Below are 16526 nucleotides of genomic sequence, written 5' to 3' on the forward strand. Positions count from 1 at the left end.
GCTGAGAGCTTGCTAGCAGAATTAAAACTAACCCGGCTCATCTGAAGAGCTTTCCACATTGCTCAGGGAAGAAGACCTTTGCCTAATCCTAATTTCCAGAAAGCAAGCTCAGTCTTCGTGATACCAGAGTGGGAAGGTTGCTAGGGCGTGGTGAGCAGCCACGTAGAACCAAGGCATTGTGTTTCTTCTGTTCCTTCCATTCTATTCAGTACTCCAGGTTCCTGACTGGAGCCCCTGGCCTTGCCTGCCATGCTCCCTGCAGAATGGATGTGCAAGGAATGAAGCTGGATCACTTTATGATCTCTCCCTCTCAGACAGCTCTAACCAGAACAAATCAGAGTGTCCTGAGGCAGCTCAGCTGATCCCTTCCAGCCCTCACCAAAGCAGAGATGGAAAGCCACACTGCACCTTAATTCCACTGGCACATAGCAGATGTTCACACGCATTTGGCCTCAAGAACACAGTTTTTTTTAATCAGAGTTTTCAAAGTAATCGTCAGACGATTGGATGTCTTTCCTACTAAGTTTTTCTTTACTATTTATAATGATGACTGGAAAGAATGCAACTTAATAACTTCATCAAAAAAGCCACAACTTTCTATTTTTAGAGAAGAAAATTAATTTTTCCACATTCCTAAGAAGTGACTCCTCAAGAAAGAGAGTTTATATTCGATAAAGGGGGTCTGAATTAAGACATTTTTGGTTCAATACATTGTTAGGAAAGCGCTGTTCTATTTCTGGTTCATTTTTACTCCGTTTACATTCCAGTGTCTGCTGAAAATACACTCACATTCTAAAAGGATGTCTAGAAAAAGAATCTTATCGTCTCATTTGAGATGTTGCAATTTGCTGCACTGAACTTCGTTGTGAGTTGTTTAAATGTGACGGGTCTGTGACCTCTTACAGAAGGTCAGAAATGTGCGTAGTCACTGTGTGCGGATGATTTCCCCAGTGAGACGGGGACAGTGGTAATGCTCCACTCACATTCTCCTCGCCATACCTGGAATGACAGAGCTGGGCTCACGCTCAGTTCCAGCATTTGGCTTCCATGGCTTTTCTGGGTGAGAGCTCACACTGGGGATGGTCACTCCAGAAGCACCAGAGTCAGAGCATTTCATAGTGTCTGTGCACAAGTGCAGACCTTCCCTTTACCCGCAAGACCATAAAAGGCTGGACCTGCATTTCCTCTCAGCTGTTTGGCTGAGCTGGGCTCCTTTTCATCCTGATGGATATTCACATCATCACTAAGATTTTTCTCACAATCACTTCTCTTTGCATACTTCTGCTTATTTTTGCTGTTTCATTGTCTTTCATGAGATAAATCTTTATTTCCTACAGCCTTCCATTACTTTGTGAGATGGAAGAAGAGGCTTCTAAGCCTCCATTCCCATTCTATCTCCTCCCACCCTAACATCAGTAGTTCTGATTCTTTTGTTACTCTTATTTTTTCCTGCATTGTTCACTGTCATATTTAAACATTTTCACACCTTGGATCTTTGTGGAAGGTCTCTGTGATGGATATTAAACTAAGCCTTTACTTCCTTGAGGTCTCTGCCTCATGTTCTGGAGCAGCAGGAGATTGTGGATGCCACAACAGAAGCTGTGACTGCCCCATACTTGGCAGTATTCAAGGCCAGATTGGACGGGGCTTGGAGCAAGCTGCTCTAGTGGAAGGTGTCCCTGCCCATGGCAGGGGTTGGAACTGGATGACCTTTAAGGACCCTTCCAACCCAGACCAGTCTGGGATTCTATGATACAGCTCCACTGGAGCCAGTGCAAGGTGCACAAGGACAATTTACAGTTAATGAAGGATCTGATGGAGGAAGACCTCATGTTTTCCTGAGGGAATCCCTGGAATTTCTCATTCAGTTCAACACACTAATTTATCCTTCCATCTCTTCTGAGAAGTGACAGACAACTGCTGGTTCTCTTTTCCTGTTGTGATGTCAGCACACTGGCAAGGCTGAAGCTTTCCAATGCAGTGCAGAATGACTCTCAATTAGCTAATGGAGCAGTTCTCTCTTTGCTTTGCACTCAGTCATGTTTTTATCTTGTTTTGTGAATGGGACAATTTTGTGCAGCATTTTGGCACACTGTACAAAAGACTGTGCAGGAGCCACAGCCATGACAGATGACACAGATCCCAAGCAACAATCTGTCCCATCACTGAAATACATATGCAGAAATCTAAGAAGAGGCCTTCACCAAGGAATTGTATTGCTGTGGCTGTTTCAAGCCTAAATGATAAAGCAAACTGTAGGAATGCTGGTTGACGCACAGTGTGAGATGGAGGGGTACGAGGCAGAGCTGATATCCCCTCTGCACTCAACAAACATATTTAGCATTCAGGATAGAGTTAAAAACCATCTATATGACATGGTAACATTTAGACTTCTTAGCACAGATAATTAATCCAGAAACATTTCAGTCTTTGGCAGGACTGCATCATTTAAAATAGAAAATGACATGGAAAAAAAAATAAGCTATTCAGTTCATAACCTTTTGTGCTTCTCTCCCTACCAGGCAAAGAGAAGGGGTCCTGAAAAGGCTCACAGGATGAAGCAAGTGTCTTCAATGGAGTAAATTAAATTGAATGCAAAGATGAAGGTGAGTGTGACAATGCAGAACAGTATTCATTCTACTTCCAGTCAGAACTACAAATAGGAGCAAACCAAAATTCATTTATGATGTATATACACAGTCCTCCACTCCTGTACCAGTGCTGGTGATAGCTCTTACACTGGAAAGACAAGGAGAAGATTTGCAAGTAATGGCCAGAACCTGAGGGGAGCATATGGTGGCTCTCCACGAGGTGGTAGACCTACTTCTGCATGCTGGAGTCTTGGGGGGGAAACTTGGCAGAGGCATTATGTGTGGTAGAGCCACACTTCCTGCAGGGTTTCTCTGAGCTTGTGCCAACAGAGGCTGCAAGTTAAAACCACTATCTAGGGCCTATAATCTCCAGCAGGAAGGGAAAATCTTTTGGTATGTCTGGGAGAACTCTTAGGTTTACAGCAGTATATATTGGAATTCAAGATGCTTATTTTTAGATTATTATAGTGTTTCTAAATTTATCAGGTGAACTCCTCCAGTTCACATGCCAGTGAGAAAATTCCAAACTTCAACCTTAGTTTATGAATATCCTTCAAGTTAACACAAAGGAAAGGCATTAATGCACTTACCGAATGGCCTTTCGCCTCTCCTGTGGGTCTGAGGAGACATATGCCTTCATTTCTTCTTTAGCACGCTGCAGCTGTATTTCTAGATTCTAGAAAGAAAGAGGTAATTAAATATATGTATATTCTAATTGTTATTTCATTTTACAGTGAACAATTTGGACCGTCTTGTAATCTTACCCTTTTCATGCAGTTAATGTAATGGTAGTTGCTTTCTTCCTGAACACACTCCTCAAGAAGTCCTTTCACTTCCTGTTGTACGAGAATAAGATTTCAAAGCACATCAAAACTGAAGTCCACAGGAGATGCCCTGTGTTGCTCTATAAACTATGAGAGACTGGACCAGAACCAGGCATAATACTGAATAAATTCAAAGATGCTTATATAATTTTAGCTTTCCAAAAGTCCCTTTTAAAGTGAAAGACAATAGATTTGCAGTTTTGGTCACAGTCAGAGATGCTAAATGACTGTTAATGGCTGTTTATTAATATGACTGACTTCCAACAGACACCTCAAGTGCTGCCAAGACTCTTGTTCCTATAAGCACATGGTAAGTGCTAAATACAGTTGTGTATAAGCATTTCCTGGTACTCATCTGCAAAATGTATGTTAGAAGCTACAGGTATGTTAATAGTATGCTAATTAGCACTCAATAATTACACTGAGGAGTACAGAGACAGTGGGTTAGTCCCATCTCTAAATGGTCTACACTTTCAATGTATGCCTTTTTTATTAAGACAGCTATTCCGTATGTGGGCAAGGTCTTGAAAAATCAAGTCCAGGCTCAATTCACAGGAGGTGATCTAGTGAGGTGAAACAGATTCATATGAACATATGAACACTGTCCCCACATTAAAGGACTTCACTGGTTTAAGTGCCTCCCGTCCTTAAAGTGCTACAGCACAAGTATTTTATGGTGAAATTCTTTCCCAACAGATCATATTTAGGCCAGCAGGATTTCTGGGAGATGTACCTTGCTAATCAAAGCTGGATGTTGGTGGATGGACTTAGGCACCACCAGGTTCATTGGCTGGTGGAGATGTACGAGACTGTAGCCAGTCCACAGCAGTTACATGCATGACTTGTGTAGGTTTGGATCACCACTGACTCATTTCCACCCAAGATAGATTTGTGCTTCCCATGTCCAGAGGGAAGCAGGGAAAATATTGTACCACAGAAAATAACAGGTTGCACAGCGTTTATGAACATGCATAAGCGAGCCACCACCTTACCTGTTCCAGCGCAGAGCGATTGCTCTCTAACCCTGCTGCACAACTGTTGTATTGCATTTTCTTCTCATCACATTCTTGAGTTAATTCCTTATGTAAAAAGGGCAAAAAGAGACATAAAAGAACTCTTCAAGTGACTGACATGTGACATTCAGGCAGACGGTGCTGCTCTCAGTCTCACACATCACCCTCAGCTGCTGGCACACTGGCAGACACTTACATAAACCCAGCAGGCACATGGGTGTTATTCCACAGGGGGAAGCCACAAAGCTCCACATGCATACTGGAAGCTCAGCTGAACACACCACAACAGGGCACATCTCCTCTTCACAGTCATAGCTTTGATGCGCTAGGTTAGTAAGCAGTGTTTGCAAGAAGAAATGAAAAATAATCATAGAGATTAAGAAAGGATTAGTGTATTTGCTACCTATGAAAAGCCAGCTTTCTAGTTGTACACAACAATCCTGCAGTGGATTTCATTTGCTGACACTTTTAATAGAACCAGTAAAAGGAATTCTTCTGGAAATTCAGTTGACAGAACTGGATTGCTCTATTTACTTCTACAGCAAGGAGCCAACTTACAGCAGCTGCGGACCTGAATGACTTCTAATTTTTCAGCTCTCTAAAACTTTGAAAACAAATGGATAAATCTGTTGCTCCCACAGACTAATATAGGACTTAGATCAATGAATTCAACTATTTGGATGAGAGATTTGCATCCGTTTCAAAAGGCGAGCGTTAGTTGAAATCATTAACTCAGAGATGCAGAAAAAGCTTTGAAACCAATTGAAAAACTCACTTTGCTATAGTTTTGAACCACGATTTTTAAATGTTCTCCTGGTGCAGTGTTTTGAGTTGCTCTAAGGGACAAAATCTTCAGCCTGATTTTGTGTCTGCACTGTCAGCTTTTATGAATCCCAATCTTTAGCATGTTGCCTATTGCAAATCGCAGCTGACCCATTCTGCTATTTCCAGCTTGTGTTTGGAGTTGATTGTGTTCTTGTACAGCACTACAGAGATCCAGAAATGAGACTTATTTGGGATTCTGATTTTATTTACATAGCGTGAGAGAAGTGCTTCTACTAACCTGGCATTTTTGACGCAACTGCCTCAGTTCTCTGATGACAGGAGCTAGGCTTGCCTTCTTCTCTGACACCATGCTATTCAGTTTTTTAACCTGAGAGTGACAATAATACACAATAACACTATGATACTAATAGTACATTTATATAATAAGGAATGTGAAAAGAAAGAGAAGTAACCCAAAATATATAGAGAAAAATGTGTGATGAAGCCAGAATTATATAGAAGTTCAGGCCTAATTAACAAAGGGAAAGAGCCCATCTTGCAGCAGGGTCATTACCATAGGCAAGGAATTCTGCTCCCATTGTTTCAAGTGAGAACATCATAGAGAAGACACCACATTGGAGACACCCTATGTGCCAGACACCTGGAGACCTTAAGGAGTAGGGGAAAATGAAGACGTTGCATAGAGGTGGATCAAGAGAAAGGAAAAATTCCTTAAGAAAACAAACAAAAAAAGCTCTGCATAGGTTAAATAAAGTTTGAAAATGCTAAACGAGAATCACTTTGAACGATTTATACTGAAGACTCAAACTTGATCCAGCTTTCTATTTGAGAATCATTCTGTTTTAATTTCACCACTTCATTTTAAAAGCACCCTAATGATTTCAAAGAATGTCGTTTTGCTTTTTTGCTCTTTTGCCATATTTTCACATTAGAAATTCCAGTTCTGTCTTGCTTCTATGGCTATGTGGGAAGTTAAATTAAAACATGGCAGAACTAAGGGCAATTGGATATTGGGCTACAGAATAAAACCCAAGAGATTTAGCTCTTAAACTTGGGTTTATATGTTTATATGCTGATGAACCAGACACCCACAATGAGGAAATACAATACTTTAAGTCAAAACTCACCGTTTCAGACATGTTATCTAGTGTCCGGCCTTTCATTTCATCCATTTCACTTTTTACTGCAGATACTCTTTCCAGCTCCTCCTGCTTGTAACTATATCCCGAAATGCCCTTCTTGTCTTCAATAGCTTGCTGCAGACACAAAAAGGAAACACGAAATGTGAGTCCACCAAGTAACATGGCAAATTCCTTCAGAGAGCCAAAATACTGTAAGAAGTGGGAAAAGGGAAGTACTGTAATCAGTTTATTTTAGAAGTGATGAATAATCTAACTGCCAGGAAAACCTCACTCTATCTAGTGCCTGTACAGTAGCATAGTAACAACTATCCTAACATTATTTGGTCATCCAATGCCCAATGAAATGAACAGAAAGTTTCCACAAGGTCAAGTGGGCATTAGGTCAGGCTCTGAGGCTCAGTGTGTAAAATGCAGCTGTTTAATCTGAAGATGTAGCTAATAGTTTTTTAAACAACTGTCAAGCAAAACTAATTACTGGAGTCATTACAGTAACACTAATACCATCTTACTAGCAAAGTCTAGCACTACATCACCCAAGCTTTACATTTAATTATATGTTGATGTAATGCTCTTTAGCAACGCTTGCTCATTATTTTCTGCAATCTGAAAGCGAAGTGTTGATTTATGCATCCACAATTTGTTAAAAAGCAAAACATGCCTTCTAAAAAGTGCCACATCTCTCTGAACTCCAAGTCCATTATCCTCAGAAACCTTTTACAACCATCTGTTTAAGAAAAGATTTGTCTCTTTTCAGACTTTAAAAGCAGTGGGTAATTTGACAAGGTGTTATGCCCAGAGCTAGAAGAAGATTTGATTCTATGGGGAAAGAGTGCACACTAGTCATCTGGTGGGAAGAACTTTGTGGAGTCAAGGCTCTGTAGTTTTACTAACAGGTAGTTTAGGAAAGGTCAGACCTGAATGAGAATATACTGGTGACCACATGCAGCCACTTCAGAGAAAGGCTTTGCCTCTGCTGTGATTTCCCTGTGAGATGACCCTTGTGCACTAGTGATCCTGCTGCTAACAAATACTTCATCAGTGTTTATTCCCCTTTCTTCTAGTGAGTAGCATTTATGAGAACAAGCTCTGGTCCTACAGCAGTAGGGGCTTCTTTCTACCCAGGGAGCAATTCTGGTCTTCGTCTTAATCAAACAATGAAAGCTATTGAAATAGCACGACATCATCCATTGCATCTCTGCAAGTATCTCTCCAGAGCCTAGCCCATGTATTTTCACACTTTCCATTTTCTTTTAATAAGGCAAATACTTTTATGTTTCAACATGCAAAATATGTACAGATAACAAACAGGACAGAAGATAAATAAAAGCAGAGTGTTTGATGATAAGAATACTGGTATTGGAAGAAAACACTACAGCAGTGGCATTGCATTTGGGATGCATGTTTATTCCCTGAATGCTTCCAGTTGTGCATAGCAGAAATCCTTCTCCTGCTGTTCTGGCTAGAAACAGCCCTCATCGAGTTTTACATTTTTCACTGACTGTGAAACGCATTTTCTTCTAAATATTCTGGGGTTAGAATGTTTCCTTCCTGCCGGCTCTGTTTTTAAATACTAATCCGATATATTTTGCAGCAGTAACTTGAATCCTATTTGCTGTTGGTAATTTTCAAAGCCCTTACTATGTATGTGGATTCCAGAAACTAATTTAAGAATCCAGCCTTGCTCTAACTGGCGTTAGTGAAGATCTACCATTGACTTTAAAAAGCAGGGTCAAGCCCCTCAGTCTAAAAAGAAACTGCAGGACAGTCGTGACTGCCTGTAAGAAACAGTTGCTGAACATAAAGTACAGCAGCTTCGCATAGTCAACAGACAGAAATAAACTTTATACCCCAATGACTCTTTTACTAATGCCAGCAGGAGACCTGAGGACGATACACATTAGAATCTAACAAAACAACGTCCATGTTATTAGAGAGCTGTTCTCAGGGAAGGAAGGGTGATGGACTGTGGGAGCAGTAAATGCCTGTATTACCAACTGCTGCTGAATAGCCTCGTGGCGCTGTTTGAGAAGTTCTTCTGTCCTCTGGAGGATACCATACTCAGCTGTAATTTCTGCTACTTCCAGTCGCTTCTTCTTATAAAATGTGCTCTTGCTCCGGAGCTTATTAACATAGTGTTTCAACTGGGAAGAGAGAGACAGAAATATCATTTAACTTAAAGCAAAACAGAGCCTTATCACAGACTGTTGCTATCTAAAATAGAATTATCCTATCTGGACTGCATATCGAAGTGTTTAGAACAGAGACTGGAATTCAGGATTCCCAGGGTCCATTTATTTTCAGCTCTGCGTTTGTTCACTGAGGGAGATGAACAAAACCAGCTCTATTGCTTTCTGTGTCCCAGCTCACCCATTTGCAGAAGTGAGAGCCCTCCGTTCTGCTCATCACCGTTTTGACAGTTGGAAAAGTAATTACTCTTTGCAGAATGTTGTGAGACTCACAGCTAATAAAGAAGTTAATGTAATAGTAGTTTGCACTGGTACCAGAGCACCAGATCAGCAGTGCACAGCCCCCAAAATGCTCTGCAGACCAAGAAACATGATAAGAAAGTGCAGAAAAATTGGAAGAGGGCCTGGGAAAGGACAACCTTTAAGTGGAAGTTCTCAATAGTCAGAATTTGTTGTTCTCTTTCCTTGACTCTTGCAGACCTAAATGATATGATTGGCTGAGTTTTTCAAAACAGCAAAAGAAAAGCAGAGTCCTTGCACAGAAGCAGTGAAATGCACTATCCATGTCACTCAAAAGCTATGGTAATGGGGAATTTAGATTTTTATTAAAGACCAAGTAAAGTAGCCTTGCAGTTCAACACCTTAGCTAATTTACACCTGAATCCGTGTGTGCTCCAGTTCTAACACCTATGAAATATCAGGTGTTGAGACAAACATGCAGTATTTTTCTTTGCCTTAATGTTTTCCATCTGTCAAACAGGCTTAGCTCTTCTATTTTATGTGAGAGCAGTGAGACAAATGATAGTCACAACCAAAAATTGCAGTCAGATCCAGAGATGGAAAGTAAATCAATTGATTAAAGTAAATGATGTAAGCAAAGGCTTCAGAAATGAGGATGAGGAGGGGTTCCACGTGTGCAGTGTGAGCATAGAACAGGCAGCCCCACAGAAAAAACAGGACTCCCACTACCACCGGTGCAAGTTTAAAACTCAACCATAAAGGAACTTGGGGTTTGAAATTTACATTAATTTTTCTTTGTGCAAAATTATGCCTCTCCTTTCCAAAGACTAAATCCAACAAACCGGTGTGACCACAGCCCAAGAACCCCCAGAGTAACTGTATGTTCTATAAAAAGTGTCCTGGGCACAATGCCCAAAATGAAATCAACCCTGTTCATCTGCCATCCTGTGCGATATCTAGGCCAAAGCTGCTTCTCTCTTGCTATGCTCCAGAACTATTTTTAAAGCCAAAAGCTATAAACGTTTTTGGTGAAAGAACAAACCCACAAATTACTCAATGTGCTCTATGCAGATTGGACTATGTGTGGCTTTGGAACACCGGTTTACATTGTGTGTACAACCTAGGACAAGGGTAGACAAGGTCACCTAAGCCACAGCACTGCACAGCGGAGGCAGCCCTGTTAACTGTCAGCCTGGCTCTGTTAAATTATTGGCACCCTGAATAGAGTATTACCAGAATTAAGTCTTTTTCATAGCAATTCTGTTTCATATCCTCTTAGTTAACACAAAAGACATTTCTTTTTTAATTGCTTAGACAATACCAAGTTTTCTGTGATTTTCAAGAGAGTACAAAAGTATAATGTCTCCAACTAACTGAGGAAAACTCAAGTGAAGCACAGTCTTGATCGAGTAGTTCCCGAGATACTTGATTTGACCAGTGGAATATAGTAAAGAATGATGTAAAAGATTAAACTTACTTAAGACGTGACCACATTCAGCTATCAAATCTCAATGGTTTTCTGTCAGTTTAGCCCAGGATGAAAAGCCAACTATTATTCTCTTCACTTCTATAGCTACTTTTAAGGTCTTGAAAATAGCTTGAGTGGGAGGTTGAGTATTTGCATATTCAATATTCAAAGCATAATGTATTTTACAATGGAAGTCAAAGGATCTTGTTGATTAAAGAACTGGTTCTACCAATGTTCTATTATTAGCTGATTAAGTTAGGACTATATCATTAAAATTTCATCCAAAATGAACTACAAGTTGCTCACATTGACAAGCAAAACCTATTCATTTAGAGGATGCTGTCTATCTTTCAGCACAATCTCTGGCTTTTTAAAAGCAACCTCAACCTCTCACACAGCTTTTATTGCAGCAAATGAGACAAAACAAGGTATAAACAACAATATCTGTAGCCTCCACCTCCTCCAAAGGCTCAGCCCCTCAAAATCTCGCTAACTGAAGGCTTTATATCAATGGCCAAGATCAGAGGTGGAGTTATTAGACTGGGATCCATTTAAGTCAGCAGCTTGTAGGGATCTTATGGCAAAATAGGGTTTCTTCAGCCTAAAAGCTGAGAATCATTCTGTAGGTTTCCAAACAATAAATATAAGCCGCTTCTAAAATACCAGTGCTTTCATCTGCATAAGCATTACTTTGGAAGCTTTGCACATTTCCTGCTTCCATCTATATGTAAATGAAAACCCAAGCCCCTAAAGTGCTATAAAACATTGTACTTTGCTGTGGTAAAAGGTCTTTTAAATAATTTGCACAGTTCACAGCAGAATAACACTGCTCAGCCATATCGCTTTACAGTTAACCAGAGGGATCTGTTTTCCAGCAGCAGCGGCACTTTCCCATAGACCAGGTCAACTTCTTCCTGCGTAGATACTCAGCAGGCTCAACCTACAGAATTCCCAGGGATCGGCCAGTGCCCGCAGTGAGGCACCATTCAAGGCCATGTCACAGAAAGCTTTTCCTTCTCAAGCAACTTAACACAAATAGTTATTTAAGCTTCAAAGATTACATGACTGGACAAGAACCAAATGCTGGCACTGAGTTAGCAGTCAGAGTAAACAAGGCTGAAGCCCCATGTTTGCTAGGCAGGTCAGAGCCCCCGCAATAGGAAAACTATCCGAATGAAAGCAAGGAAGGGTTATGCTTTTTCACTTGGCTATTTTTATGGATGACTGGAACACAACAAGTGTGGAATCTAGATTATGAAAGAGAGTGAATGAAAACAGGGCTTTGGTCTCTTTTACAATGCCCTGCAGTATGCAGGTATCTAGCATCACTGTATTATGTTCCATTATTATCTAAAGGATCCAGCAGCACTAGTACTTTGTGCTTCACCACTTATTACAACCTGAAAGAGATTGCTGTCACCAGATGAAGTCTTATCACGTTGTGAAGTCATTAAGTTTTATGACAATTCTAAATACAACAAGATGGAACCACAGCTATTGAAATGGCTTCTCCAGCACCATACAGCAGGTTACCCCACAGGAACAAACATAAGCATGTTGACCACATGCATCAGTGCGTTGCTGAGCTGGGATGAAAGCCCAGCTTCTCTAATGCCTTGCTTTATGCCTTCACTATAAGCCCATCATTTTGTCACCTTAAAACTAACATTTGCCGCCCCATGTTTTCACATGGTTCTTATTCCAAGATTGTCATTAAAGGAGAAAATGGATAAGCTTATTTTCAGGAAAGAACAAATCCCAGATTAATCCCTTACTTGCGAGTCACATCTTTAAAAATAGTATTTTCTGGATCACTGTATCGATTTGATTGTGTTATAGTAATCAAAATATTCTTCATACAAAAGTACTTCAGAAAGTAAAGCATTAATAAAAAACCCCACCCCAATCTGTCTGAAATACATAATCTAAACAAGGTTCCAAATAAAGTTTTCTTAATAAAATTACTTGCACAAGCCCAGTAACTGCAGAAAATCTCTATTTTTATTAAGACTTGAGGAACAGATGTTTTGATTTTCTAACTAGACCAATTAAGGGGTACAAACTGTCCAAAGTGTTCAAATTCAGGCAGGAAAAGTTCCTGATCATAACACATTTGCAGCATTTTTTCCTAAGAGGCTCTAAATTTAAGCAACTGTTGGCTATAGCTAATAACTCCTACAGAGGAGGACAAACTTCTAGAATATAAAGACAGGAGCAGTATTACCTCAATCCATTAAAATGAAAGTATTCCACAGCCTGCTTATTGGCCAGCTCAATCAGGAAAATTCTTCATTAGCATTAAGTAGGGTATCTCTCCTAGGAGAGCTTGCTTCTAGTCAGGAAGGAGATATTAAAGTTGCCATCACTAATAATTTGGATCAATCAGAATCTTTATAATGAAAACCCATCCTTAGTTATCACTGAAAATGCACAGCTCAATAAGATGGATGATTTATTCATGCCAGTGGGTGCTGAACGAGCATTCAGTTCAGTACAGATTCGTCTGAATCACTGCATACATTTGGCTTAAACGATGGTTAACTTCTTACAGCAAAAAGCTTCTGGCTTCTCTAAGAACCGTACAGTTTTGCCACTGTTGTTCTTACACCCTGATTACCAGCTACTCTCCTATTTACATGTGGAAGGAGCCTTTGATAGACAGAATATAACTGGACCTAGAACCATAGTGAAAAGTTAAGAGAAAGATAGCAAATGGATAGGCTAACATCCCCTGGGTCCTGGCTTAAACTGTTTAACATTCAAGTTGTGAGCTCCTTTATAGCTACTTTCTTAAAATCCCACCCACCTAATTTGGAGCCTGGTAACTCATTTGGATGGATTCAGACAGACCTGACAGTTTGAGAGGAAAAGTGGCAAGATCTATGGTCCAAAACTGTTTTCTCTGTTTGCAAAGTGAAACCCTTTTTAAATTGTTTTACCAGGAGGCAGGTAGGCATGGATGAGAAAATTAAACTCCTTATGTAAATGAATGTGCAAACCTCACGTATCTTAACAACCTGATAGGATTTTCCATGCTGCACTCTCAAAAGCACATTCATTTCAACTGCTGTAGCGAAGCACTGCGATGGCACTGCTGTTCTGATGCCTTGGGAAAGTCTAGGTCCTTGGGGCCCTATGCTGAGCTCTGAAAAGCACAATGCATTGTGTAAAGAGCTAAAAATACCGCAGCTTTACCTAGGATCACTTGTAATTGAACCATCCAGCCTTCTAAGTGTCAACATTTGATTCCCTAATTTTCAGGATCTGACAGCTGCAGCGAGGAACCTGCCAACTCTACCCCATGCTCATTGTGCTTTGTTTGAAGTACTTGAAAAGATTCTGTACTCCCTGAAACAGACAATTTATTCCTGCTTTTTTTGTGTTTGATGTAAATGAGTTGGTTATTCCCTGCTGTTTCCTCTAAGATCTATCTAGGTGTACAGCCTCTCAAATGCTGTAACATTCCTTTTTACAATTACAGAATAAAGGAGAACACCAGCACCTGAAAACATGAGCCAGGATTGACCTTTTGAGGTCTTCTTAGCACTTCATTCACCAAGTGGACATCCAAATACTGGGATCCAAATACCAGCACAAGCTGGGAAGGCACCATTTCTTTGATTGCCAAGTCTTGCGAGTGCCGTGATGTAAGAGGATACACCAAAGTGAGACAGAGGGAAGATGAGAAATATTAGGAATGGGAGAAAAATAGTTCTTTGATTAAACTGTAGCATTTAGATAGGTAAAACATGGCAGGATTAAAAGCCCATTTTAAACTTAAGACAGCAAAGCTATCTGTTACAACCCCTGCTTTCTTCCTTTTTGAAACTGGAGGAACTAAATGTAAAATGTGTGTGACTGCAACGAAAAAGCATAAAGGAAGCTTTTGGCTGTCTGAGAGGGCAAAGCGAAGGCTGAATGTACAACCCCTTTGTGTCCCCATCAAACACGTGTATTGCAGCAGTGACTCACCACTATATTAATCAAGATTTCCTTCAGCATTGGCTCAAAGCTGGAGTAACAAAGCACTGAACCAGAAAACACAAATCTAAAGGCATAACATACCAGCAATGAACCTATAGCAAAAGATTGTCTGGTGAACCGATGAGAGAGAACCTGTTCACTTCACTTTTGCTTCTGTGCCAACTTATTTGGCTCATTTATCAGTGGTGTCTTCTCAAAACCAAGGCTGAAGCAGGACTGTATCTGTAAGATGCATTTGCAATGTAATTAATGTACTTTAAGGAGATACGAAAAGTACAGTACCAAGGTCCTTCACAGCACTTTTGGCAGCAGACACTTATGAAATAATTAAATGCCACTATCTCCATTTTCCAGATGAGGAAGCTGTGACCTTTGCAAAAGAGGTGATCAAAATAATCAAGAATTCAAATCCTTCCCTAGTTTTCAGCCATAGGAAACATTATTTAATGCTTTACTGCCTGTGAGTACCACTGCAGTTCACCTAATGAAATCATGATCAAGACATGGATTGTACAGTAATGCCTTCCTTGGGCCAATGTGCAGAAAGGATTTTACAAACCAGGAAATGCTTCTTCTGAAAAGACAAACACTTCTTATTTTAAAGCTGATGGTTTTGCCCAAAGTGCTGTCATTTGTTTCTCACTCCTCAAAAATGAAGACTTGAAAGATTTAAGAAGTCAAAAGCAGAGCACATTTGAACAAAAGGAAGGCAAGTTATGTTCAAAACAGGTATTTTTTCTGTCTTGAGCCTCGTGTCAGACACTTAGATTTTTCATTATTAAGCCTCTCATGAGGTTCCTCCTCACAAGGTTTCCCTCCTGCCCTGTTCTCCTTGAATTTCTATGGATCAGAGTATGTTATCCTCCTCAAGAACAGGCACAACACTAATTATTTCTGCACATGCATTATCTGTGCATGTGCAGATAATGTAAAACATATGCTGCTGTCTTGGTAATGCATTCTTGTTGATCTGTTAAACACTTCTTTCCCATCACGTCATGAAACACAGACTGTCTGCTTTCTGGCTTTATTTTTCACTTAAAAAGTTGTCAAGGACCCTAGCAACATGGCCCCTGGGGCTCAAAACCTTGTAGTGGAGAGAAATCTAATGCAGTGGTCGTCTTATTATTGCTTGGAACACCCTTGGAACGTGTATAGTGTGTCATGGTAAGAGAAAACATCTCACTTGTTCAATATCTGTGCCATTACTTCCACCTGTAGTTTTCATCTTGATGTACAGAAGAGGCAAAAGACAAGAGGCACAAGTGAAATATGCATGGATTCCATAGCACACAGGAAGCTTGGCGTATGGGTGTACACATACACATTTCCACAGCCTCTTTAAGACTCCTTTAAAAGAAAACTGATGTCTGTGGAGCAGGCATGTCCTATGGGATTAGGAAGGGAGTTCCTGCTACAAAAGACGTTCTCTGGTTTTAGTAGTATGTTAAAAAAGCACGGAAACAGGCAAAGAGAAAGAAAGCAGAGTGCTACTCTTGATAAACAGCAGTGCTAATGAAGGCAATACAGGAGGGCATTAGATGATATATTCAGTCAAAGAATGATGCAGCTAAAACATTCCTTGCTTTAGCGAGTCTTCCTGGAAGTACACTTAACACGCTTTATCCAAACAGAGAAAAAATACTGTCGTCAGGAAAGTCAATTCATTTTCCTGACAAACCAGTGCCCAGCTGCAGCAGCTGGATTCCCTGCAAACTTCTGAAGAAAAGCTGCTTTGTTAAGTACAGCTTCAAATATGACTTGCCTGAGCTACAGTGACTGTGCTTGTCAGAGGATGTACTGCAGCTGAGCTTCAGGAGGGTCTGGGGAAATTTAAGTCAAAACTACAACAGGATTAACTGCATTTCTGATATTACTGGTATTATGCTTTATGATCAGATATCATAGAGAATGGACAGTAATGCAGATTTTTATTACACACCAAATAATAAAATTAATGTTACTCCTCACTTGAGCTCCTAATCAATGAGTCGTTAACTTCTGTAGTTAGTTACTTGCCATCACACCCTTGTGATATTGATGTTATTCTGATCCAGAGTCTGGAATATCAAGACAGCCAACATTAAATCCTCATATACCTTGCAATGTATTAGGTACAATGTGAGGAATTTAAATTAAAATTTGAAAATAGCTACAACTCAAGCACTGTTGCAGTATAAATAGTGGGAGGCATTTAAAAGCACCGGACAGCACCTGTATTAGCTGTACTTCAAAAAGCCAAGTCTTCAAATATGATCATTTTGGATTTTGAGCATTAAAAAACGCAGAGGC

At 40.2% G+C, this 16526-nt stretch overlaps 1 protein-coding gene and 1 long non-coding RNA gene across 6 annotated transcripts in view; one reads left to right on the plus strand and one right to left on the minus strand.

The window, feature by feature from the left end:
* LOC136020805 (uncharacterized) overlaps positions 1 to 16526 on the plus strand; it is a 63800-nt gene that overhangs the window by 35362 nt on the left and 11912 nt on the right. For 4 of the 5 annotated variants that reach the window (XR_010615493.1, XR_010615497.1, XR_010615496.1 and 1 more), the window contains one exon: positions 2523 to 2606. This is a non-coding gene — a long non-coding RNA (uncharacterized LOC136020805). Of the gene's footprint in view, positions 1 to 2522; positions 2607 to 3682; positions 3726 to 16526 lie in introns of all 5 variants that reach the window. The other variant, XR_010615494.1, reaches the window with a different exon arrangement.
* The window catches only part of IFT81 (intraflagellar transport 81), a 40736-nt gene that overhangs the window by 3650 nt on the left and 20560 nt on the right, over positions 1 to 16526 (minus strand). Inside the window, exons 11-16 of the mRNA XM_065692330.1 lie at positions 8348 to 8497; positions 6342 to 6470; positions 5492 to 5581; positions 4408 to 4494; positions 3356 to 3427; positions 3182 to 3267 (exon numbers count right to left, since the gene is read on the minus strand). Of these exons, the coding sequence (XP_065548402.1) occupies positions 3182 to 3267; positions 3356 to 3427; positions 4408 to 4494; positions 5492 to 5581; positions 6342 to 6470; positions 8348 to 8497 (614 nt within the window). The remainder of the gene's footprint in view (positions 1 to 3181; positions 3268 to 3355; positions 3428 to 4407; positions 4495 to 5491; positions 5582 to 6341; positions 6471 to 8347; positions 8498 to 16526) is intronic.

This window comes from Lathamus discolor, chromosome 12 (genome assembly GCF_037157495.1).
Source record: "Lathamus discolor isolate bLatDis1 chromosome 12, bLatDis1.hap1, whole genome shotgun sequence".
Lineage (NCBI taxonomy): Eukaryota > Metazoa > Chordata > Aves > Psittaciformes > Psittacidae > Lathamus > Lathamus discolor.